Genomic DNA, 27,399 nt, shown 5'->3' with positions numbered 1-27,399 from the left:
GCAAATTATGGTGGAAAATAAGTATTTGGTCAATAACAAAAGTTTCTCAATACTTTGTTATATACCCTTTGTTGGCAATGACACAGGTCAAACGTTTTCTGTAAGTCTTCACAAGGTTTTCACACACTGTTGCTGGTATTTTGGCCCATTCCTCCATGCAGATCTCCTCTAGAGCAGTGATGTTTTGGGGCTGTCGCTGGGCAACACAGACTTTCAACTCCCTCCAAAGATTTTCTATGGGGTTGAGATCTGGAGACTGGCTAGGCCACTCCAGGACCTTGAAATGCTTCTTACGAAGCCACTCCTTCGTTGCCCGGGCGGTGTGTTTGGGATCATTGTCATGCTGAAAGACCCAGCCATGTTTCATCTTCAATGCCCTTGCTGATGGAAGGATGTTTTCACTCAAAATCTCACGATACATGGCCCCATTCATTCTTTCCTTTACACGGATCAGTCGTCCTGGTCCCTTTGCAGAAAAACAGCCCCAAAGCATGATGTTTCCACCCCCATGCTTCACAGTAGGTATGGTGTTCTTTGGATGCAACTCAGCATTCTTTGTCCTCCAAACACGACGAGTTGAGTTTTTACCAAAAAGTTATATTTTGGTTTCATCTGACCATATGACATTCTCCTAATCCTCTTCTGGATCATCCAAATGCACTCTAGCAAACTTCAGACGGGCCTGGACATGTACTGGCTTAAGCAGGGGGACATGTCTTTCACTGCAGGATTTGAGTCCCTGGCGGCGTAGTGTGTTACTGATGGTAGGCTTTGTTACTTTGGTCCCAGCTCTCTGCAGGTCATTCACTAGGTCCCCCCGTGTGGTTCTGGGATTTTTGCTCACCGTTCTTGTGATCATTTTGACCCCACGGGGTGAGATCTTGCGTGGAGCCCCAGATCGAGGGAGATTATCAGTGGTCTTGTATGTCTTCCATTTCCTAATAATTGCTCCCACAGTTGATTTCTTCAAACCAAGCTGCTTACCTATTGCAGATTCAGTCTTCCCAGCCTCGTGCAGGTCTACAATTTTGTTTCTGGTGTCCTTTGACTGCTCTTTGGTCTTGGCCATAGTGGAGTTTGGATTGTGACTGTTTGAGGTTGTGGACAGGTGTCTTTTATACTGATAACAAGTTCAAACAGGTGCCATTAATACAGGTAACGAGTGGAGGACAGAGGAGCCTCTTAAAGAAGAAGTTACAGGTCTGTGAGAGCCAGAAATCTTGCTTATTTGTAGGTGACCAAATACTTATTTTCCAGCATAATTTGTAAATAAATTCATAAAAAATCCTACAATGTGATTTTCTGGATTTTTTTTCTCAGTTTGTCTGTCATAGTTGACGTGTACCTATGATGAAAATTACAGGCGTCTCTCATCTTTTTAAGTGGGAGAACTTGCACAATTGGTGGCTGACTAAATACTTTTTTTCCCCACTGTGTGTGTGTGTGTGTGTGTGTATATATATATATATATATATATATATATATATATATATATATATATATATATATATATATATATAAAAAAGTTATTTCGAAGGAATGTTTTTTTCTCCCTCAAATTGCTTTCAAGCAAGTTAGCCTAGGGCGATATGTCCAAAATATCATATTACGGTATGTCGGTATTTTATGTTTTTGAATAATACAAATTCTAAATTTACTTTATGAGTAGTGCGTGACCCTAGGGTAGCAACACATACATTCTACGTGATTTCAAAAGGGGTTTTCTCCATTCTGATTGTTTTACACTGTTCAATTAAACTTCAGCCAAAAATAGTCTTTATTTGAATCGATTTCTTCATTTCCTGCACTAATTTGAGAATTTCCACACTGCCACGTAGAGCTGCACGATATTGGCAAAACAAAATCAGGGTAGGAACCAAAGTGTTTGTCAGTGTTTCCTAGGGGACCCTATAATATTTGGCTACATTAAATGTTATCTTAGCTACATCATGTAGTCATCAAATTCATGCTTTGCCTAATCCTCTTTGGTTTTGAAGACACTGTTGCACAAACACGCTGATTTAGGCCTACACCATCACTGGTATCAGGCTGTATTAGCTAGCTACGTTTGCTCGGACTCAGTACATGTATTAGCTAGCAATTAGCATTAGCGGCTAACACAATTTAGCCACAACCTGCTAAGAAAACACAAACTAGCTGTTTGCAGATGTAAGAAACACAAACTAATAGTGTAATTATAGAATGCTTCTGGATTTATATTAAGAAGCAAAGTGGAAACAGCATCGTAGTCATCAATATTGTTGCATGTGCTGCATTGACCATGCAGACTGAACGCAAGTGCCTTGTAGCCGAGTAACAACAAATGCCCTCGAGTGACAGGGGGCGGGGCTAGGTCTGGGTGGAAAGCGGCATGGAGAGAGAGAGAGAGCGGAGGGAGATGACTCAAGCAGCGGCTCAGCTGGTAGAGCACAGCGCTTGTAACGCCAAGGTAGTGGGTTCGATCCCCGGGACCACCCATACACGAAAATGTATGCACGCATGACTGTAAGTCGCTTTAGATAAAAGCGTCTGCTAAATGGCATATTATTATAAAAATGGACGTTACACACAGTGTATCACATTTAACAAACAAAACATTCAAATACCATTATAGAAGTTAAAGTAAACACCCCAAACCGGTCCGTGCATCAATACCGGTATATAGTAACATTACGGTATACCACCCAGTTCTACGTTAGCCCCATTCCAACAAGTCAGACCTTGCAGAGGAGCGACGAGTTAGCCGACTCCAGACAAAGGGAAGGTGGATGGGAGGCAGTTCTCAGGTTTACCTGTGGTTAGATTAAATCGGTTGGGAATAAAGACAAACCGTTTGTCACTGCAGCTGGATGGGGATCAAACACATAAGTGGTGTACCCACGGCATACCGAGCCACAGCTCTTGTGCAACTCAGCTACTGTTGTTTACCCCAATCCAACCAATTTCAACAGCAGGTGTGGACAAACGCCATCTATCTCTTGCCAAGTGTGACAGTGTGTTGTTGGTGAACTGGGAGTGTATGGTAACCGGCGCTTGGGTCACAATAGGACATACTACTGGATGACAGTGAAAAACAAAACAGTGATAGAAAACATAGCCCAACCTTCATGCAAACATCTATGGCAGTGACCTTGCATGAACTTGAATATATAAATAACTGTTGAGAAAGACCCTCAGAGATAGCTTCAGAATAGGTTACCCACTGGTGCACTGTAGGCCTATACCTAACGCTGACTCAAAATCACATTCTGTACCACCAAAATCACACACTGTACCACCAAAGCACATTCTCCATGGTCGACCGCTCCTTATATAAATCATGAGATCAGAGCGGTTGTATACTGCTCCTAACTACGACGTCTAGACAAACAGACATGAGATGTGTCCTGCCTTTTAACCCATAAAACAAAAAAGGCACTAGTTCGCAGCCAATAACGTCCGTGGCGGAGAGTCAAGTGCTGCAGGGGCATGAGACGGCACATGGGAAAGTCTTTCATCTGCCTCAATCATCAGAACAGGGGTATGAGTAATACATGCTCGTCTCCGAACAATGTACATAGCCGCCACATCATTTCAAAAAAATTTAAAACAGAATTCTCCAATCCAATATTATCTACATTTAACTCATTTAGCAGACGCTCTTATCCAGAGCGACTTACAGTAGTGAGTGAATACATTTTTCTTTTTTCATACTGGTCCCCCCGTGGGAATCGAACCCACAACCCTAGCGTTGCAAGCGCCAGGCTCTACCAACTGAGCCACACAGGACCTAATATTATCACCTGTATTGTCAAAAGTACCGCAGGCATTTCATTACAAAAGGATATTCAATGATTGATTTACAATGTGCATGGTTGGTTATATAACCTGTCTTCAGTTCCAGGTGGGTCGGCTGGAGGATTTGATACAATGTTGGCCTATACTTCCAAAAACAGGCACTTATTATATTGAGGTAGGCCTAAAGTTTTGTTACTGAGGCAATACAACACACACACACAGATTAAAGTCTTATCCAAGTGTTTCAATAATGCGAGTTAAAAGTTGTCAAATCTAATGCAAGTGAATGATTGATGTCCCATAGGAGTTATGCAAGGTCACTTAAACCAAGGTACTGCATGACTTCACAGTTGGTCATGTCCGTAACACCAAACAAAACTCAAGTTCCATCAATCACGTCAACATACAAAATATCTGTAAAATGTATATGTAGCAGAAAAGATGTAAAAACTAAAAAGATGCGTCCTCCGAAGAGGGGTGGGGGGGTGGGGGGGTGGGGGTGGATGGGTTAATAATAAAAATATATATCTGTCCTCTTACTGCCTGGTCTGTCAGAGTTCAATATAACACTTTTTAGCACATGACTCTTCAGTTTTGTACAGAATCATTTTATATGCTACGGAGATATTTTAGATAATCTTTTCACAAAGGCTAATGAACGAGTCAAAAATACTTTGCCTAAGCTAAACGAGGTGAAGGTATTCACCAAATCTGCTCTTCAGCGTTCCCTAACATTCCCCCCCCCAAAAATACAGCTTTCAAAATATTACGTAAGTCGCATCGTATTTCATGGGATATTACACAAAGTAATAGGTGACTTTCTATTTGGAGCGCTAAACCCGCGGCGGTACTCTGTACAGCTGCGGCGCCAAATAAACTTGAGTGCTGGGTCCTCACGGCCTATAGATGACCACACTGAAAGTGTCAACGGGTCCTGTAGTGTTGCCTGAAGTGAGTGAGAAACTCCGACCTGCCCCGACACTTCCCACAATGCCATACTTCTAAAACATGCAAACTTGGGAATCGCCAACCATGGCTGGTCCACATGCACAGTATACACACACACACACACACACACACACACACACACACACACACACACACACACATACCTATCACTGACAGGCTTTGACCCCCAGAACTTGCTAGTAGGGAAGGTTTGTTAGAGAGTAGTGGACGGATTCCTGTACATAAACATAGAAATAAAAGAGAAGGAAGAGAAACATGAGTATGGAAGAAAAAAAAAACGAAGTATAAATAAAGAGGGGAAAAGGGGTGAAGCTGGGGTTTACTACTGACTCAGTCCAGGCTGAGCTCTCACATCAAATTATATGATGTTCCACAGCCCCATGAACCAGCACTAAAACTTGCTTCCAGAATAAATAAAAACATTTGATCCCAAAATGGTATTTCATGCCTACAGTTACCTTTAGAATCTGACCTAGGCTACATTTGCAAACCGAATCCTCCTTTAGGTATAGAACGGTCAGTTTAACTGTGTTTCACTCAGCGAGTGCAGTACAACAGAAGGTTGTCTAATATAATATAAAACATTACCTATATGTACTTGGCTTTAACTGAACATGTTTCAGTTAATGTTCTTTTAGTGCAACTGTGCCCCGGCTTGGAAATCGAGGCTATAGGCCTAAGGCTGAAATCGGTCAACTACAGCTAGACCAAGTTCGGCTGTAATTTGGTTGAGAGATGCAGCATGTTCACTTTGTGAGATACCAGCACAGTAATTGTTCCTTTGCATGAGAACATCACAAAGCACTTAGCGATTATTATCACACAAATATCATCACGTTTGTACACCACACACTGCAAGGTATGATTCCCTGTACCTTTCGAGATGTACCCAATTAACGATTTATAGAATGACACTTCCTGGATCCAACGCTAGGGTTTTTTTCTCTGATCAAAAAGAGGCTTAGGTGGTATTCGTGGAAGGGGGTGCGGTCTGTACGGCTGAATCCCCACCCCCCCCCCCTCAATCTACCCCATAATGTCAAAGCAAAAAACAGGTTTTTAAAAATGTTTGCAAATGCATAATAAAAAATAAAATAAAACGTTAATATTACATTTACATAAGTATTCAGACCGTTTACTCATTACTTTTGTTGAAGCACCTTTGGCAGCGATAGAGTCTTCTTGGGTGTGACGCTACAAGCTTGGCACACCTGTATTTGGAGAGTTTCTCCCATTCTTCTCTGCAGATCCTCTCAAGCTCTGTCAGGTTGGATGGGGAGCGTCGCCCCATTCTTTCCTCCAGACATGACGCTTGGCATTCAGGTCAAAGAATTCAATCTTGGTTTCATCAGTCCAGAGAATCTTGTTTCTCATGGTCCGAGAGTCCCTTAGGTGCCTTTTGGCAAACTCCAAGCGGGCTGTCATGTGCCTTTTACTGAGGAATTGCTTCCATCTGGCAACTCTACCATAAAGGCCTGATTGGTGGAGTGCTGCAAAGATGGTTGTCCTTCTGGAAGGTTCTCCCATCTCCACAGAGGCACTCTGGAGCTCTGTCAGAGTGGCCATCGTGTTCTTGGTCACCTCCCTGACGAAGGCCCTTCTCCCCCGATTGCCCAGCTCTAGGAAGAGTCTTGGTGGTTCCAAACTTCTTCCATTTAAGAATGATGGAGGCCAATGTGTTATTGGGGACCTTCAATGCTGCAGAAATGTTTTAGTACCCTTCCCCAGATCTGTGCCTTGACACAATCCTGTCTCGGAGCTCTACGGACAATTCCTTCAACCTCATGTCTTGGTTTTTGCTCTGACATGCACTGTCAACTGTGGGACCGTATATAGACAGGTGTGTGCCTTTCCAAATCATATCCAATCAATTTAATTTACCACAGGTGGACTCCAATCAAGTTGTAGAAACATCTCAAGGATGATCAACGGAAACAGGATGCACCAGAGCTCAATTTCGAGTCGAAAAAGGGAAGATTTCTGAATACTTTCCGAATGCACTGTATATTTTAGCTCATGACAGATTTATTTTTCATCACGCCTCCGAGTCTCGCTCACAACCCATGTTGCGGAATTACCTCACAAGTGAGCGCTGTAAAGAGGCACTTTCACGTCAACAAATACCTCAGAGAGCAGCTGTGAGGTCACTCGGTAACAACCAGAGTAAGAAACCAAATTACTGGTTTTAAAGAACGAGGCAGTCAGACACCCCTAGTGCCCAGAATGAGTTCCTTTGGGGGACGAATGAGGCCAGACAGAAAAGAGAGAAGGGGAGAGAAAGTTAACTCAGAGAAAGTTAAAACTTGAAAAAGAAAGTGATGTTTGTTTCGATGGGCGAGGGAGAAATAACTTATAGTATTGGTCACCATCTGGAATCTGGATGTCACAGTGACATGACAATTAGCTAACGTAACGACAAGCCGGTGTGAATGACCAGTGTTGTATCAAGGTGCTTCCCACTGTTGCTTCCCACTGGGCAGCTGTATCACATGTCGCTGGTGGTAGCTAACGTGGCCAATTTGGTCCATCCCACTTGATTATATTTAGAGTAGGATAGCAGCTTACACGAGAAATAACTTGTAATATTGATAGTAAGCGTCCGGAAAATTATCGGCACCAGGTATGTCCGTAAAGCCTCTCCCGCTTACTACATCAAACAGTAAAAGTATCGTCTGTGATCCCCAGAGATTGGAAAGCTGCCGCGGTCATCCCCCTCTTCAAAAGGGGGTGACACTCTAGATCCAAACTGTTACAGACCTACAGTGGGGGAAAAAAGTATTTAGTCAGCCACCAATTGTGCAAGTTCTCCCACTTAAAAAGATGAGAGAGGCCTGTAATTTTCATCATAGGTACACGTCAACTATGACAGACAAAATGAGACATTTTTTTTCCAGAAAATCACATTGTAGGATTTGTAATTAATTTATTTGCAAATTATGGTGGAAAATAAGTATTTGGTCAATAACAAAAGTTTCTCAATACTTTGTTATATACCCTTTGTTGGCAATGACACAGGTCAAACGTTTTCTGTAAGTCTTCACAAGGTTTTCACACACTGTTGCTGGTATTTTGGCCCATTCCTCCATGCAGATCTCCTCTAGAGCAGTGATGTTTTGGGGCTGTCGCTGGGCAACACGGACTTTCAACTCCCTCCAAAGATTTTCTATGGGGTTGAGATCTGGAGACTGGCTAGGCCCCTCCAGGACCTTGAAATGCTTCTTACGAAGCCACTCCTTCGTTGCCCGGGCGGTGTGTTTGGGATCATCGTCATGCTGAAAGACCCAGCCACGTTTCATCTTCAATGCCCTTGCTGATGGAAGGAGGTTTTCACTCAAAATCTCACACGATACATGGCCCCATTCATTCTTTCCTTTACACGGATCAGTCGTCCTGGTCCCTTTGCAGAAAAAGCCCCAAAGTATGATGTTTCCACCCCCATGCTTCACAGTAGGTATGGTGTTCTTTGGATGCAACTCAGCATTCTTTGTCCTCCAAACACGACGAGTTGAGTTTTTACCAAAAAGTTCTATTTTGGTTTCATCTGACCATATGACATTCTCCCAATCCTCTTCTGGATCATCCAAATGCACTCTAGCAAACTTCAGAAGGGCCTGGACATGTACTGGCTTAAGCAGGGGGACACGTCTGGCACTGCAGGATTTGAGTCCCTGGCGGCGTAGTGTGTTACTGATGGTAGGCTTTGTTACTTTGGTCCCAGCTCTCTGCAGGTCATTCACCAGGTCCCCCTGTGTGGTTCTGGGATTTTTGCTCACCGTTCTTGTGATCATTTTGACCCCACGGGTGAGATCTTGCGTGGAGCCCTAGATCGAGGGAGATTATCAGTGGTCTTGTATGTCTTCCATTTCCTAATAATTGCTCCCACAGTTGATTTCTTCAAACCAAGCTGCTTACCCATTGCAGATTCAGTCTTCCCAGCCTGGTGCAGGTCTACAATTTTGTTTCTGGTGTCCTTTGACAGCTCTTTGGTCTTGGCCATAGTGGAGTTTGGAGTGTGACTGTTTGAGGTTGTGGACAGGTGTCTTTTATACTGATAACAAGTTCAAACAGGTGCCATTAATACAGGTAACGAGTAGAGGACAGAGGAGCCTCTTAAAGAAGAAGTTACAGGTCTGTGAAAGCCAGAAATCTTGCTTGTTTGTAGGTGACCAAATCCTTATTTTCCACCATAATTTGCAAATAAATTCATAAAAAATCCTACAATGTGATTTTCTGGAAGAAATATTCTCAATTTGTCTGTCATAGTTGACGTGTACCTATGATGAAAATTACAGGCCTCTCTCATCTTTATAAGTGGGAGAACTTGCACAATTGGTGGCTGACTAAATACTTTTTTCCCCCACTCTATATCCATCCTGCCCTGCCTTTCGAAAGTATTTGAAAGCCAAGTTAACAAACAGATCACCGACCATTTAGAATCCCACCGTACCTTCTCCGCTATGCAATCTGGTTTCCGAGCTGGTCATGGGTGTACCTCAGCCACGCTCAAGGTCCTAAACGATATAATAACCGCGATCGATAAAAGACAGTACCGTGCAGCCATCTTCATTGACCTGGCCAAGGCTTTTGACTCTGTCAATCAACACATTCTTATTGGCAGACTAAATAGCCTTGGTTTCTCAAATGACTGCCTCGCCTGGTTCACCAACTACTTCTCAGATAGAGTTCAATGTGTCAAATTAGAGGGCCTGTTGTCTGGACCTCTGGCAGTCTCTGGGGGTGCCACAGGGTTCAATTCTCGGGCAGACTCTATTCTCTGTGTATATCAATGATGTTGCTCTTGCTGCTGGTGACTCTCAGATCCACCTCTATGCAGACGACACCATTTTGTATACATCTGGCCCTTCATTGGACACTGTGTTAACAAACCTCCAAACGAGCTTAAATGCCATACAACACTCCTTCCGTGGCCTCCAACTGCTCTTAAACGCTAGTAAAACTAAATGCATGCTCTTCAATCAAACGCTGCTTGCACTCGCCTGCCCGACTAGAATCACTACTCTCGGCGGCTCTGACCTAGAGTATGTGGACAACTACAAATACCTAGGTGTCTGGTTAGACTGTAAATTCTCCTTCCAGACTCACATTAAGCATCTCCAATCCAAAGTTAAATCTAGAATCGGCTTCCTATTTCACAACAAAGCCTCCTTCACTCATGCTGCTAAACATGCCCTCGTAAAACTGACTATCCTACCGATCCTTGACTTCGGCGATGTCATTTACAAAATAGCTTCCAACACTCTACTCAGCAAATTGGATGTAGTCTATCACAGTGCCATCCGTTTTGTCACCAAAGCCCCATATACTACCCACCATTGAAACATGTACGCTCTCGTTGGCTGGCACTCACTACATATTCCCGAGTGGCGCAATGGTCTAAGGCACTGCATCGCAGTGCTAGCTGTGCCACTAGAGATCCTGGCTCTGTCGTAGCCGGCCGCGACCGGGAGACCCATGGGGCGGCGCACAATTGGCCCAGCGTCGTCCAGGGTAGGGGAGGGAATGGCCGGCAGGGATGTAGCTCAGTTGGTAGAGCATGGCGTTTGCAACGCCAGGGTTGTGGGTTTGATTCCCAAGAGGGGCCAGTATGAAAAAAAAAATAATAATGTCGCTCTGGATAAGAGTGTCTGCTAAATGACTAAAATGTAATATTCGTCGCCAAACCCACTGGCTCCAGGTCATCTATAAATTCCTTATAGGCAAATGCCCGCCTTATCTTAGCTCATTGGTCTCCATAGCAACACCCACCCGTAGTATGCGTTCCAGCAGGTATATCTCACTGGTCATCCCCAAAGCCAACACCTCCTTTGGTCGCCATTCCTTCCAGTTCTCTGCTGAAAATGACTGGAACGAACTGCAAAAATCTCTGAAGCTGGAGACACTTATCTCCCTCACTATCTTTAAGCATCAGTTGTCAGAGCAGCTTACCGATCACTGCACCTGTACACAGCCCATCAAATTAGCCCGCCCAACTACCTCATCCCTATATTGTTATTTATTTTGCTCATTTGCACCCCAGTATCTCTATTTGCACATCATATTCTGCACATCTATCACTCCAGTGTTAATACTAAATTATAATTGTAATTATTTTGCACTATGGCCTATTTATTGCCTTACCTCCATAACTTACTACATTTGCACACACTGTATATAGATGTTCTATTGTGTTATTGACTGTACGTTTTGTTTATTCCATATGTAACTCTGTGTTGTTGTTTTTATCGCACTGCTTTGCTTTATCTTGGCCAGGTCGCAGTTGTAAATGAGAACTTGTTCTCAACTGGCTTACCTGGTTAAATAAAATTTAAAAAAAACGTATTGGGTTAAATATGGACTACCTGTACGCCAAAATGTAGAGACTGCAGTCAAATAATTGCTTTAGATAAGAGTGTAAAGGTGTGGAAACGCTGCCGGGTAGAGGTTGATGCCACAAAAGAATGCTTCCTATCTGGGTGACCTATAGCCCCCGAGTCTGCATGAGAAACGTGACCAGAAACTATGTGCATCTCTCTGGCATGGTCTTGTCAGATAATTACTCAAAAACATTCAGATTTAGAGCACTGCTGCACTTGGCTGGCAGGTAAGGTCATATTCATCAAAACACGAGTGATTGCAGACTCCTACAGGTGAGCTGAGAGTAGAAAAGTATTGGTCCTAGGATACAGCCTTGGGTCACACCTGTCCAGGCTAATATTATGGATTTGGCCCAAACCATGGGAAATCAAAACAGCACAAATAAATACTACAAGGTCTTTATTGTGCTAGTCACCCGAGAGCGCATCATAATGATAACCGTTAAAAGAGTGTCTTGGCCTCATGATGCCTACTTGACAGGGGATTAAGAAACGAGCACTTCAGTAAATAGAGAAGCTTTGCGCAACAAATGAAAATATAAGTGTTCTTAAGGGTTATCCTTTCAGTGATCATAGCCATTGGCAGCTGTTACCAAAAGCCTAAAATATTATACAAGGTGATGAGTGAAACGGTTCCTTTACATAATTGATGTATTGTATTTCAAATTAGGCTAAATAAGGTGAATATTTGAAGCCCAGTTGTAAACACAACCTAAACAAAACAAACTTGAATCCATTTACCCTGACAGGTCAAATGCGTCAACATGTTACCTGGAAAAACCTGAGGCGGGTTTAACATATTCCAAGATATTTATCTCATTTTGGGTGCCAAAACCTCTTTCGAAATGTGGTGTGAATAGAATATGAATGCAGCCACTCATACTCAGGTCACTCAGCTGAGTGCATCCTCTGTGAAAATGCATGATTTCTCCCCATCCCTCCCAACAAAAAACACCCACAAGCCACATATACAACAAGACACTGTCCTCTTAAGCGGGAAAACATGAACGATCCTGTACACAGAATGCAATGCAAGGGCCTTGAGGCCAGGGGGCCTCCATTGTCTGGTGTCCCTCAGCCATTCCCTGTGCTAGTACTTCCTAACGGCGCCACCATTCCCTGTGCTTCCTAACGGCGCCACCATTCCCTGTGCTACTACTTCCTAACGGCTCCACCATTCCCCGTGCTACTACTTCCTAACGGCTCCACCATTCCCCGTGCTACTACTTCCTAACGGCGCCACCATTCCCTGTGCTACTACTTCCTAACGGCTCCACCATTCCCTGTGCTACTACTTCCTAACGGCTCCACCATTCCCTGTGCTACTACTTCCTAACGGCGCCACCATTCCCTGTGCTACTACTTCCTAACGGCTCCACCATTCCCTGTGCTACTACTTCCTAACGGCGCCACCATTCCCTGTGCTACTACTTCCTAACGGCTCCACCATTCCCTGTGCTACTACTTCCTAACGGCTCCACCATTCCCTGTGCTACTACTTCCTAACGGCTCCACCATTCCCTGTGCTACTACTTCCTAACGGCTCCACCATTCCCTGTGCTACTACTTCCTAACGGCTCCACCATTCCCCGTGCTACTACTTCCTAACGGCTCCACCATTCCCCGTGCTACTACTTCCTAACGGCTCCACCATTCCCCGTGCTACTACTTCCTAACGGCTCACCATTCCCTGTGCTACTACTTCCTAACGGCTCCACCATTCCCTGTGCTACTACTTCCTAACGGCTCCACCATTCCCTGTGCTACTACTTCCTAACGGCTCCACCATTCCCTGTGCTACTACTTCCTAACGGCTCCACCATTCCCTGTGCTACTACTTCCTAACGGCCCCACCATTCCCTGTGCTACTACTTCCTAACGGCCCCACCATTCCCTGTGCTAGTACTTCCTAACGGCGCCACCATTCCCTGTGCTTCCTAACGGCGCCACCATTCCCTGTGCTACTACTTCCTAACGGCTCCACCATTCCCTGTGCTACTACTTCCTAACGGCTCCACCATTCCCTGTGCTACTACTTCCTAACGGCTCCACCATTCCCTGTGCTACTACTTCCTAACGGCTCCACCATTCCCTGTGCTACTACTTCCTAACGGCTCACCATTCCCTGTGCTACTACTTCCTAACGGCTCACCATTCCCTGTGCTACTACTTCCTAACGGCGCCACCATTCCCTGTGCTTCCTAACGGCGCCACCATTCCCTGTGCTACTACTTCCTAACGGCTCCACCATTCCCTGTGCTACTACTTCCTAACGGCTCCACCATTCCCTGTGCTACTACTTCCTAACGGCTCCACCATTCCCTGTGCTACTACTTCCTAACGGCTCCACCATTCCCTGTGCTACTACTTCCTAACGGCGCCACCATTCCCTGTGCTTCCTAACGGCGCCACCATTCCCTGTGCTACTACTTCCTAACGGCTCCACCATTCCCTGTGCTACTACTTCCTAACGGCTCCACCATTCCCTGTGCTACTACTTCCTAACGGCTCACCATTCCCTGTGCTACTACTTCCTAACGGCTCACCATTCCCTGTGCTACTACTTCCTAACGGCGCCACCATTCCCTGTGCTTCCTAACGGCGCCACCATTCCCTGTGCTACTACTTCCTAACGGCTCCACCATTCCCTGTGCTACTACTTCCTAACGGCTCCACCATTCCCTGTGCTACTACTTCCTAACGGCGCCACCATTCCCTGTGCTACTACTTCCTAACGGAAATATCCCATACAGAATATGAACAACAGAGGTAATGTGAGCTCAGGGCACAGAGACAGATGACTGAGGCAGTGAGTCAGCTGGATGGGGAGTCAAATAAAAACAGTGAGTGAGCTGCAGCAGGACTGCTAGTCTCATAAGAGCTGATGCATTACGATCTGGGAGATGGGGAGAGATTGGACGGCTAAAGGACGTGACTCTCAGTAGGGGGCCGACCCTGCAGTCATATTGACTCAGACAGAGTACCATCTGTGCTGCTAACCACCACCCATCCCTGCCTCCGTCCTTAGGGGTCAGGACACGGAGGAGGGTGAGGTGGGTCACAGTTGGCAGGGCGTGGGCAGGCGTCTCGTAAAACATCCAAAACACAGCGTGAGAGAGGGGCGAGAGTCTTCTGACTCACCTGCACACAGTGCTAACAGAAAAATTGCTCCCCAGTAGCTGGCTAAACGTTAAGTCAGTGAAAGGTGGACGCCAAAAATATTACACAGATTAGAATCAGCTCCATGTGCCAAAAGGTGTTAAATTCCTTGTGCATCTTTGCTGACACTGTCACAATGAGTCAATCCAAGTGAGTAAAACAGCTACTGTATAGGCCCACAGCCTGGCCTATTCAGCTGGGGTAGCACAAGCAACTGATAACATTAGCTTGGTAAGAGGTACGAAAGACACGCCATCGGCTCGATTTCACTAATCGGGGTCTAGTTCATTGACTCCTCCAATTTAAATAAAGCACAGAATTGGTTCCTGAAGCGTGAGCGTGACCCACTGAACTCCCTGTGTCTCCCTCAGATCTGCTCTAGCGCGGCCAGACAATGCCCTTTAACAACACGGTCACTCTTCAGTGACTTTGCCTGTGGTCCAATGAGCAGGCCTGTTGCACAGCAGAGAGCTGATGAGGAGTGCGAGGCATCCACTGTTACAGCCACTGTGCAGCAGAGCGAGAGAGAGTGGCAACATGACAGACTGGACTGGCACATCACAGTTCATCCCTGCCTGTGCCACGTTATACAATGGTAGCAAATGAACAGGGCTCCCAGTAAAAGGATTCAGTTAAAAAGGCAGCTTTGTGCAGCCATGCGGCATGTGACCCTCTGTTACATAACTTGTATCCTGAATCTTTAAAAGCGGTGCTTAGACAGCTAATAATGCAGGCCTGGACCGTACATACCACTACTAATGACTACAGGGCCCAAGAATCCCAGGCCTCTCGTCTGTGCTGCAGTTAACACAAGACTGTGACAAGTCACAAGCAACTCCCTTTACATACCGTACTCTCTGCGACGGGCGTGCCTTATGGACAGCATACTGGATGCCCTGAGCAAACCTTTATCGAAATCAAAGCAACCATCACTTCAAGCTTTAGGTGGCTGTCATCGTTGCAGTTCTGAATGAAAGGGATGACGCAAAGAGGGATTTGAGAATGAATGCGCTATGATTATGTTGTCAGGGTAGGTTTCACGTGGCGTCTTACCACATCCTTTTTTTAAATTAATCCCTCGTAATGCTCTGAAATGGTAAATGATTTTATTGGACGTGGTCTCCTTCTGGTTTCCACATTCAGGACTATTCAGGGACGTGACACTGACAGCTATTGTCACGGACGGGGTAAAATCACAGTCTTGGCTCTAGTGCGTAGGTGAGAGATTCAAGGGGCTTAGCATACATTAGTCAGCACACCCTTGAAGGCATAGGAGGATGGCAACAGTGGCTCGCAAACGCCAAGATATGCCACGTTACATAATTTGCTTTGTGTCATTCAGAATTGATAGGAACCAACAAATATACTAGATTAGTGCAGAAGATTCTCCTAATTCTGTACCCCCCCCCAACCCCCACGGGACCTATAACTAAAAGGAGAGTTGGAAAGGAGTGAGGTTACCCAAGGGCACTGTGACCAAATTACGGGTAGGAGTTACACCCTCATTTACGCCACTTGGTGAATGACAAACACACACTGATTGAATACTAGTCTGTTGTCTGTTGCAAAACTGTGTCAGAATAGTGAATTAAACTGCTACCGCTCTACTCTGCTAGTATGAGTCACGTCCGTTTCACAGAAGCTCAACACAAGAGGGGGAACAGAAAGTACCTAATGCTGACAAGAGGAAACACTAGAAACAAAGTTGAAAAACCGAGGATGTAGTTTGACAAAAATAAAAGCGAACATCAAAACAGGAAAATAAGTTTGTTTAAGACAGATCTGAGCAGAGAGAAAAATGCACCCAGAATCATTTGCATTGCTCATTTAGGAATGTCATATTTAAATTGCTGAGAATAAACCTCAGACGGCCTCCATATTTTTCACCCTCTCTCTCCAACCAATGTGAACCTAAAAAAGCCCCAGAGGGTGATTCCCCTACACGGTCGACACAGCCTCCTTCTCCTCTCTTATGAAGACTGTGGTTTGTAATCATCTCTGCAGTGATTTGACACGCTGTATATTTTCTGTCTCGCAGAGTCCAGTAGGACCCCTGCCCATATCACACACACAGAGCGAGAGAGAGAGAGCGAGAGAGAGAGGCAGAGTGGGTTGATCAATATGACAAAGATGGACAGCCAGAGCAGTTCAGAGTGGGATTGATATCATAGCCAAACAGCCCGACACTCACAGGAAGATAAATGAATAACAAGCTAATCTCTCTCTCACACACACACACACGTGATTGAACACGTTTTAGGGAGGCCGTAAAAGTTTTGTATTGTAGGCATTTCAACATTCAAATTGGAAAACATCGCAACTTGGAAACATGAAGTTGGTCCTTGCGTACTCCTACCTCAACTTACACATACACTCAAACATCCCTCAATCCAAGGGACAGGTTCATCTGACAACCCAGTCATAGCTGTTGTTCAAGGAGGCCATCCACGGTGAGGCTACGAGAGAGGAAACATTTGTTGCCCAAATGCTAACCAACTGCTTTGTAGTGACGAGAGGAGGGACAAAGAAACTGCCCGGGGTAAAATAACTGTGACAGTGATGGGCTACAGCATGGGGTAGGATAGGGGCCTCAGCACAACTCGAGATAGGAGAGATGAAGTATGACGGAGGCCCATTGATTAGAGAATGCCCATCTCTCTTCCACACAATGGATGCTTTCATGTGGCACTCACTCAACACTTCACCTAAGCTCAAGCTGTCTGTCGAAGCAGGGCGGAACAACTGTACAGGTGAGCTACTCCAGTACATACATGCAAACAGTACATCAAGGAACACAATGTACAGGTTGCGCTCTGGCCATTCCCCTCCAACCCCCCCTCCCTCTTCACCTCCTGTTGTTCTAACAGTGGATGGTCGCGCCTGCGCAAAGAGGACACACGAAAGGGTTCCTACCGAAGTACAAAGTAAAGTCTTGATAAAGGAGTCGGGTAACTTCACGCCCGTGCAACAAAACATCACAAACTGACATAAAAACACACCCACCACTATGCTCAGAGAAGTCCTGATTTGGATAGGGAGGGCATGCACTGTCATACGGAGTGCAGGGCTGACCAACGAGAGAGGGAGAGCTGTCGAGTGTGCTTCTCGGGGGGGTCTTATCGGATAATATACAGTTGGCTGGGTTTTCCGTGCATCGGTAGGACAGAACAGCTACGTCCGGTAAGACGAGGGGTGGGGGTGTGTGTCTGTGTCTATTTGTCAATAACAGCTGGTGCGCGATGTCTAATATTCAGGAAGTCTCAAGGTATTGCTCGCCTGAGGTAGAGTACCTCATGATAAGCTGTAGACCACACAATTTACCAAGAGAGTTTTCATCTATATTTTTCGTAGTCGTCTATTTACCACCACAAACCGATGCTGGCACTAAGACCGCACTCAACGAGCTGTATAAGGCCATAAGCAAACAAGAAAATGCTCATCAAGAAGCAGTGCTCCTAGCCATGGATTACAGGCAACATCCGCACCGAGCTAAAGGCTAGAGCTGCCGCTTTCAAGGAGCGGGACACTAATCCGGACGCTTATAAGAAATCCCACTATGCCCTCAGATGAACCATCAAACAGGAAAAGCGTCAATACAGGACTAAGATTTAGTCTTACTACACAGGCTCTGACGCTCGTCAGATGTGGCAGGGCTTGCAAACTATTACGGACTACGAAGGGAAACCCAGCCGCGAGCTACCCAGTGACGTAAGCCTACCAGACGAGATAAATGCCTTTTATGCTCGCTTCGAGGCAAGCAACACGGAAGCATGCATGGGAACACCAGTTGTTCCGGACGACTGTGTGATCACGCTCTCCGTAGCCGATGTGAGCAAGACCTTTAAACAGGTCAACATTCACAAGGCCGCGGGGCCAAATGGATTACCAGGACGTGTACTCAGAGCATGCGCGGACCAACTGGCAAGTGTCTTCACTGACATTTTCAACCTCTCCCTGACCGAGTCTGTAATACCTACATGTTTCAAGCAGACCACCATAGTCCCTCTGCCCAAGAAAGCAAAAGTAACCTGCCTAAATGACTACCGCCCCGTAGCACTCACATCGGTAGCCATGAAGTGCTTTGAAAGGCTGGTCATGGCTCACATTAACACCATCATCCCCAAAACCCTAGACCCACTCCAATTCGCCCCAACAGATCCACAGATGACAATCTCAATCGCACTCCACACATCCTTTCCCACCTGGACAAAAGTAACACCTATGTGAGAATGCTATTCATTGACTACAGCTCAGCGTTGAACACCATAGTGCGCACAAAGCTCATCACTAAGCTAAGGACCCTGGGACTAAACACCTCCCTCTGCAACTGGATCCTGGACATCCTGACGCGCCGCCCCCAGGTGGTAAGGGTAGGCAACAACACGTCTGCCACGCTGATCCACAACACGGGGGCCCCTCAGAGGTGCGTGCTTAGTCCCCTCCTGTACTCATCTCCTTTGAGCAAGACAAAGGAGATGATCGTGGACTACAGGAAAAGGAGGGCTGAACACGCCCCATTCACATTGACGGGGCTTGTAGTGGAGCGGGGTCGAGAGTTTCAAGTTCCTTGGTGTCCACATCAACAAACTATCATGGTCCAAACACACCAAGAAAGTAGTGAAGAGGGCACGACAACACCTTTTTCCCCCTCAGGAGACTGAAAAGATTTGGCATGGGTCCACAGATCCTCAAAAAGTTATACAGCTGCACCATCGAGAGCATCCTGACCGGTTGCATCATCGCCTGGTATGGCAACTGCTCGGGCATCTGACCATAAGGCGCTACAGAGGGTAGTGCGTACGGCCCAGTACATCACTGGGGCCAAGCTTCCTGCCATCCAGGACCTATATACACTCGCCAGTGTCAGAGGAAGGCTAAAAAAATGGTCAAAGACTCCAGCCACCCTAGTCATAATCTGTTCTCTCTGCTACCGCATGGCAAGCGGTACCGGAGCGACAAGTCTAGGTCCAAAAGGCTCCTTAACAGCTTCTACCCCAAAGCAATAAGACTGCTGAACAATTAATCCCCCCCCCTTTGTTTTTACACTGCTGCTACTCGCTGTTTACCCTCATTGTTGTTATTTTATTGTGTTCATAATTTAAATTTTTTTTACTTCCGTTTATTTTCTTAAAACTGCATTGCTGGTTAAGGGCTTGTAAGTAAGCATTTCACGGTAAGGTATACACCTGTTGTATTTGGCGCATCTGACAAAGGGAAAGAACTAGAGTGCATAGTTAGAAAAGGCCAATCAGAGCAGCAAGCCCACCAACCAATAGCAGGGTAGGGGGGTCTCAGCGGTGACACAGGGGCGAGGCTCACATGCGTCCGCTTTGTTAAGCAGAGCCACCACAGGGGCACAAGACTATCAATGCTGGGTCCTGGAGTGACCACATGATGGCATAAAGCCTGACTGTAGCTCAATCTGGGTTGTTGACGCCACCTTCACTAGTTCCTGGGTTTTCCTCTGAAGAGTAGCCCAGGTATTTATCTCAAGGGGAAAAAATATTTATGTGATAAATACAGGTTAAATAATTGATAATAATAATAATAATAATAATAATAATAATAATAATAATAGATTGCCTGTTAAGATGTAGTCCTATGTTATTGGTGGTTGAAGTAACATACCCTTTCCCCACTTGGTAAACAAATGTAGCATGAATTTAGGTCTATTTTAGCCCATCTTCATAGAACTTCCTTGAAATAGAACTACTTACTGAAATATCACCCAAATGTCATCGCTGTTAAAATACCTGCTAAGTGCATTCAGATTTAAGGAACCCGACTACAAAGTTAGTGTTAGTTTGACATTTGAGTGATTAGTGACTACCCTAAGAACATCACAACAAGCTAAGCCTAATACTAGGCCGCGCCACACCAACTATGAACAATGTTTACTTGCTCCCAGAAACGTGTCAAGGATCCAACTACTAGCCCCGCTAACCTCTCCATTGAGAGTCAGGCTGAGGGGATCTATCCGGGGAGTTGTAATTCAGTTAAAGACCAAGCCATTCTGTTGAATGGAGCCAATTTGTCCCAAGGGCATCCTCACTGGTTTATTTGGCAGTAGGACAGCATTGAGCATAGAAGATGCCAACCGATCCAAGCTGAAGACTCAATCTCTACCCAGTCCCACTCCTCCACCCAGCGTTGTTTTAATTCAGACCAGAACAAAACAATGAGACTTGGCCCTGACCTGGTTTCATGTAGGAGTTTAAATTGTGTCCAGAACAATTTGTCTTTGACTGTAGGAGTAAACATGTCACTCCCTATAAGACATGATTTGAGATGTGTTTCTTACATTTTGATATTATTGAATTCTCAGGAAGTTTTATATATTTTATCTGAATATTAGCTGATAACATAATAATCTAGGGCCTAGCTGGCTCTGCTAGCCTGCTATCTCCCCTCTTGCTTTGCATGTCTCCCCTTTAGTCTACACACAGGCTAGCCAACCAGCACACACTCCCAAGATTAACCAAACTTCAGCACAGGAACATTCTACACACGTGTTTCTGTGATAATCTATAGGAAGCCTCTGGAGATCCCCCAAAAGTAAATAAACAGTGAGAGTACAAGTCAGCAAGAACCAGTCTGAAATGTGAGCGATTTCAAGGACAGAGAAAATCCCATATGTCAACATCAGCAAGGGCAGGCCATGACAGGACTGAGCTAGACAGTTGACAGAGACTAGGACTCAATCCAGCCGTGTCATCTCATCGCTGACTGGAGCCCACATCCGTTGGCTATCACCGTCACCTCGACCTGTCCTCTCCACCGACACCCTGTCCTGGTCTGCTTCCCAAATGACACCCTATTCTCTATAGGAATCTGGTCAAAAGTAGTGAATAGGGTGTCATTTGGGACGCAGGCCTGACCTGCTGCCATCGTGGCTCCATGGTCGGTTACATAGGGCTAAGCTGATGTCGCGGCCAACATCCGAGAACGATTATAAAATGGGCACGGGCTGTTTCCCCGATGACATCACACTGGCAACAACTTGCTCTGTCCATCTTCATTCCTCCCTCTTTTCCCACTATTTATGAGGTGTCATGCTAGGAAAAGATCCAGAGGAGGTATTCTACCCCATAGAGAACAAAACACAGGGCTACATGCTAGGAGAGTATTCACTTCAGTGAAGTGTCAGCTGCAAAACATAATTACTTTTAGTGTAATATATTTAAGAGCCCTCAACTCGAAAAGTAGGAGGGGGGAGGGGGTAAATAAGGGGTTCTGAGTGACTATAACGAAGTGGGTTGTTATCCAGTGTTTTAGTACGCACTAGGGCTGTCCTCGACTAGAAAAAATCTTGGTCGACCAAGAGCAGTCTGTTCTTTTGACCAATCGACTGGTCGACATTTTTAAACGTGCATTTTGTCCATATATAGACCCACCCTGTGTGTTTTATTCAAATCAACTATAAGTAAGCTACTGAACTTGTCTGATGCTTTAAGCACACTGTGATTACATAATTAAAGACACACAAATGACTCAAAAGGGAGCCAGAGATCAAGATAGCCTAACCAGAAGAAAATAACACCGGTTCCCGAACCACCACCTCCCGCTGCTGCTGGCCTTCACAGATTCTGCCATTAGCTCCCGAAGTTGCCGGTAATAGGCTACACGCCAGGGGTTGGCAACCTTCTCAATTCAGAGTGCCAATTTAGCCTACCATTTCTACCGATCTGCATGCCAGTTATGATTTTCAAATGCACATTTTCGTGGAACAATCATTTATTTTATAATAAAGTCTTCATATCTCAAAATCATTGTCATGTGATTAATAAAAACTCTAAAATGAAAACTATACAAATCTAAAAGTAACTTCTAATACCATTGTCAACTATGTAAAAATAGCCTACATAAAGCCAACAAATAAAATCATTGCGGCCTGCAGGTAGAAAAGAAATCACATTGGCTGCGCATGGCCTGTCTGCAATGAACTTAAAAACATTGAATCAACTATCAACTTGGTCCGGCCCAAAGCTTGCACTAACAAACTTTCAACATTGTATAAAATATTCTGGACTCTGAGTTTCCACGCCAGTGAGCTACAGACAGACACAGCTGTATTTGCGCAAAGGATAAGTAATGAGGTAGGCCTATTTTATGACGTTTCCATTGGGTCAGAGCGTTACATTTTTTTCAGAAATACTATCATATCCCCAAATGAGCACATTTATAAGCCTAAATTTGCGTGCAAGCCAGGTAGACTAGGCCTACTTCTATGCGTAATCAGGTGCCCGTCCTTACTCAACATTGATAGGAGCGCTCCAAACAAAACACAATGAATAAATTGACAAAACTCGTAAATGGAATGAAATAAACCAAAACTTGTTTCTCACAAGTGTAGCCTCTAACTGTAAGTCGCTCTGGATAAGAGCGTCTGCTAAATGACTAAAATGTAAAATGTAAATGTAGCCTCGGTTGTGCGCTCTGCAAACAACAGGTCCACTCCGACAATGAGAACTGTAAAATAATAATAATAATAATAATAATAATAATAATAATAATAATAATAATATATTGAATGCATTAACATAAACTACAGTAACCAAACAAACATTGTAGATTAGAAATTATTGGAATTAGCATCCACAATGGATTAGTCCACGGAGACAGGCGTCAATCAAGACACGTGCCATAAAAAAAGTATTTTTTGCAACTGCTCGACTAAATTAAAATAAAACATAAAATACAAAAATCAACCAGTCCACTAAAATGGGGTCAGCCCTAGTAGGCACTAATAAAAAAAAAACACCTTCAAAAATATTCCTTCCTCCATGCCAGTTCTCTCTGGCGCAGTGCTCCCCCCTGCCACCTTGCCCGCTGTACTCCCGCCCCCAAACTCCACATTTACCCTCCTAACACAACTGCGAGAGATGTTTTTACATACAAGTAAACATTTCCAGGAATAGCATAACTCACACTAGCCTTGGCAAGAGGAGGCCTTCACTACACAATGTCGAGTATGACCGCACTGCTGCAGAATGCCATGGGAATGCATAACATGATGGCAGTCTTCCAGATACTCCCTCAGTGCTACTCAGTTTTCCAACACTTTAGCTTTATTTTCATCTTAAACATGATGCCTATTGAGTGTGAATGGTAAACACCCTACCTGGACACTACAGAACACAGATAAGGTTGAACATTGAGCTAGGGCCTCTGACTCCGACATTAGAAGTGAATTTGAAACAAGTCTCTTACCCATCCTCATCTCCATCCATGGGAATGGCTATCCCGAACAGGCTGTTGACGGTGGGAGTAGCCAGCTGCAAGCTCTCAGGGATGAAAGGCCTCATGACATCTTTTCCAGGGGTGGCATTGGGCTGAGGTAGGGTGTCTGACCTCCTGCGGCTGTCATCCCCCTGGCTGGCTGTGGGAAGGCCCTGCCCGGCTGCTCCAGCTGTGGTCTCACCGTGAGCTACCTGGGCCAGGGGGAGTCCTCCTGTGTCAGGAGCCTGGCTTGGCATGCCTGGGGTGTTGTTGGTGGCGCTGGGCACTGTGGCAGGCACATTCTGTACAACGGAGGCGCTGCCCACTCCTCCTGACGGCTGAGGATGACTCACCGGCTGCTGTAGGGCACCCCCGGGCAGGAGAGGAGCCATAACTGCCCCGCTGGCTACCTGCAGCAACAGCCCCTGGGCCAAGGCTAAAGGACCGCCGTGCAAAGACCCAGCCAGCTCCCCGGCCTGAGGGGTTTTGCCAGACGAGGGGCCCTGGCTCGAAGGATGCCCCACAGAGAGGGAGGCCACGGGGAGGGTTTGAGGGCTGGAGCCCTGAGGCTGTAGAGGGGGTAAGTGCTGCTGTCGGTAGTCCAGCTGACTGGGGAGCATTCCAGACGGATGAGCAGAGTAGGCAAACTGCTGGGCCTGCGTGGGAAGAGGCATAAGGGGGGATTTTTGCAGCATGCCATCTTGGGGCACGCCATTGAGGCCAGTAGGGTGAAGTGTTTGGGGGACAGCGGGCTGCACGTTGACCTGGGACTGGGATACCGTCGCTGAGTACCCTGTGGGCTGTAAGGCACTCGCCCCGCTCCCTGTCTGGGGCTCTGAGCAGTAGCCTTGCTGCTGAAGCTCCGGAGGTTGGCCATGGTGGAAAGTGTAGTAGCCACTATCACCCGCTGACTCCTGAGCCTGTGTGGAGAGGGTACTAGGAGCGACCACAGTGCCTCCTGTGGCCCCTAGCCCACTGTCTGCATTGTGGTCAGTGGTGACAGCATGTTTTATGCTATCCACAGTCCTGCTCATGCTACAGCCCTCAGAATCTCTCTCATAGAACTCTGTACATGTCCATCTGCCCCGTCTGAAGGGCTCTCCTGTACCGTGGTCAAGTTTAATGACCCTGAAACGTGAACTACAGCTTGTCGTCGTTGAAGAGCTAGGTGCCGCCGCGGGGGGCATCTGAGACACACTTGGGGAAACACTTGCAGCAGGGCCAGTGTTGACTGTTGTCGGCTGCTGGGTGGCCGAGGTTGGAATGGATGGCTGACTCACGGCTGGTACAGGAACACTCCCCCCTAAAAAGGGTGGGTTGACATGACTCACGCCTGTACTTCTAAAAACATGGCCCCCATTAAAAGGACCTGTTGCAGCCACTGGCTGCCCCTCTTGAAGTAAATGTAAGACCATGACAGCTGCCTCCGCTTCCCCTACATTGTTTAAAGTCTCCTCCGATGAACTTCTGTCACATACTCCAGGATCGGCCCGGGACACGTCGAATATTTCGGATGACACATCCTCGGTCCTGGATTCGTCCGGGTCGTCCAGACTCTCGGTGTCATCAGTGATGCTACTGGCCGCCACCTGAGCCTGTGTCACACTCGTGATCTGAAAACAACTCTTCTTCTTTGCTGGCATTTTTGACATGTTGAATATCTACGCTTGTCACTCAGGTGACTGTATTTCCAGATAAGTGTTTCGTCTGAGCTCAATAAGTTATAGCTATTAGCTAGCTACCTAAAGAATTCACAGATTATAACAAGTATGCGACATATTCCTTGCTCCCTTCTCCTGTTGCAGATTGTGTCTGTAAAAACGAACGAGCCCACTTCGTCCGAAATCGGACAGGGTAACGTTAGCTAGTCTCTGTGTGACAAGTCTCCCGATCCCACCGACTCCTCTCCTCCGGTTCTTCCGAACCTGGCCTCCTGCGTGCGTTATTGTCCCGGCCCCGGAGTTGCAAGCAGCTCCCTGTTGCAGTTACCGCTCACCAGCTGCTACCGACACTTTAGTCTGAGGCGGGCTCCGTTCTTCACCACTCTCCCTTTTAGCTAGCTAGCTAATGTAGCTAAAAGCTAACTAGCTAGCCAAATAATAGCTATCGGTGTCGTTAGTTCGATCCCTACCTAGAAACAAGCCTGTACGACATCATGTAAACAAGTCCATATCCTCTTCCAAATCTTCACATTGAATCTATATCCTCCGACAGACAGAAATGGCTTAATTTAAGAAAGTTTATCTTCCTCGTCCTCAGGTTCTCTCACTCTTTAGAGCTGCTGCTATGACAGAAATGCACTTACTAGCAGCAAGCTAACTGCCGCTCTGCTCTTCCTCTTACCACTCGACAAGATGGCAAAAAAAACGCACTGCACTCTGGGAGGGTTGCGCATTGATTTACGTAAATCATTGGAGATTTCGGATGGGATACGCTGATTTGCTTTTATTATCGTAAAAATTCCTGAAAACATTAATTTAAGGTCAGGGTTAGGCAGTGTGGTTAAGGGTTAGGTTTAAAATCAGACTTTAGGAAAATAAATGGTAGAAATAGGTGGGGTTTATGACTTTGTGGCTGTGGTAACTAGTGACGACCATTCTGAAGGGACACACCAAACCACAGATAGAACAAAATCTTTGACTATGCTGTGCTGTATTTGGACACACTCTTTTCACGCAATTTCGATACAGCTACGACCTGCAGGTTAGGAGAACATTTTCCCTAACCTTAATCTTAACTTCCGGTTGTAGCTGTATCGAAGTGGCGTGAAAAGAGTGTTTCTCATCTCAAACCAGTGTCTAATGCTGCGTTCACTTGCTATCGGAAACTCAGAACCTCCAAGTTAAAATAAACATTCTTTACGAAGAGCACAGGCGTCAAACTCAGTGGAGGCTGCTGAGGGGAGCACAGCTCATAATAATGGCTGAACGGAGCAAATGGAATGGCATCAAACACATGGAAACCATGTGTTTGATGTATTTGATACCATTCCACTCATACCGCTCCAGTCATTACCACAAGCCCGTTCTCCCCAATTAATGTGCCACCAACCTCCTGTGGTCAAACTCATTCCACAGAGGGCCGAGTATCTGCAGGTTTTCACTCCTCCCTTGTACTTGATTAATGAATGAAGGTCACTAATTAGTAAGGAACTCCCCTCACCTGGTTGTCAAGGTCTTAATTGAAAGGAAAAACCAAAATCCTGCAGACACTAGGACTTCCATGGAATGAGTTTGACACCCCTGGTGTAAGCTTCCTATTGGTTGATTCTGATACTTACCAAGAAACTCGGGATCATTTTTCTACAACGAGTAAGCACGTCCGAAATTTCGGAGTTTCCTAGTTCCGACAAGCACATGAATGTGGCATAACTCTGACGTTTCTGACTTGCTTAGTCGCTGTAGAAATGCCGCGTTCACATTGTGTTGGAAACTCTGAAATGTCCAATTTGCTAATCTAGGCGGAAGATTCGGATCCCGAGTTTTCCACTTGGGAGGTATCAGAATCAACCAATAGGAAGCTCTATGCAAATAACTTACATTAATTTAAACTCGGAGGTCCTGAGTTTCTGACATGACGTGAACTCGGCATCAAACACTGAGCTATATGTTGGATCTCAAACAAATGTTCTCTACTGAGCCACTTAAGACTCGGAGTTGTGCAAGCTAGGCTCATGAAAATGTGTGCCACAATCAGTGGAGGCAGCTGAGGGGAGGACGGCTCATAATAATGGCTGGAACGGAGCAAATGGAATGGCATCAAACACATGTTTGATAGATTTGATACCATTCCACTAATTCCACTCCAGCCATTACCACAAGCCTGTTCTCCCAAATTAAGGTGCCACCAACCCCCTGTGGCCACAATGAATCCAGGTATGATGATTCAGCTTGATGTCAAT

At 45.7% G+C, this 27,399-nt stretch overlaps 1 protein-coding gene across 1 annotated transcript in view; it reads right to left on the bottom strand.

The window, feature by feature from the left end:
- Nucleotides 1-25,822, bottom strand: part of LOC311137689 (TSC22 domain family protein 2-like) — a 46,192-nt gene extending 20,370 nt beyond the window's left edge. Inside the window, exon 1 of the mRNA XM_084172234.1 lies at nucleotides 23,490-25,822. Coding sequence (XP_084028360.1) covers nucleotides 23,490-25,150 — 1,661 coding nt within the window. The 5' untranslated portion in view covers nucleotides 25,151-25,822. The remainder of the gene's footprint in view (nucleotides 1-23,489) is intronic.
- Between the last annotated feature and the right edge of the window lie 1,577 nt (nucleotides 25,823-27,399).

The sequence above is a fragment of the Coregonus lavaretus genome (genome assembly GCF_964263955.1).
Source record: "Coregonus lavaretus genome assembly, chromosome: 11".
Classification (NCBI taxonomy): domain Eukaryota; kingdom Metazoa; phylum Chordata; class Actinopteri; order Salmoniformes; family Salmonidae; genus Coregonus; species Coregonus lavaretus.
Note: the sequence above shows the minus strand (reverse complement) of the source record. Positions and strands in the feature narration are given on the sequence as shown.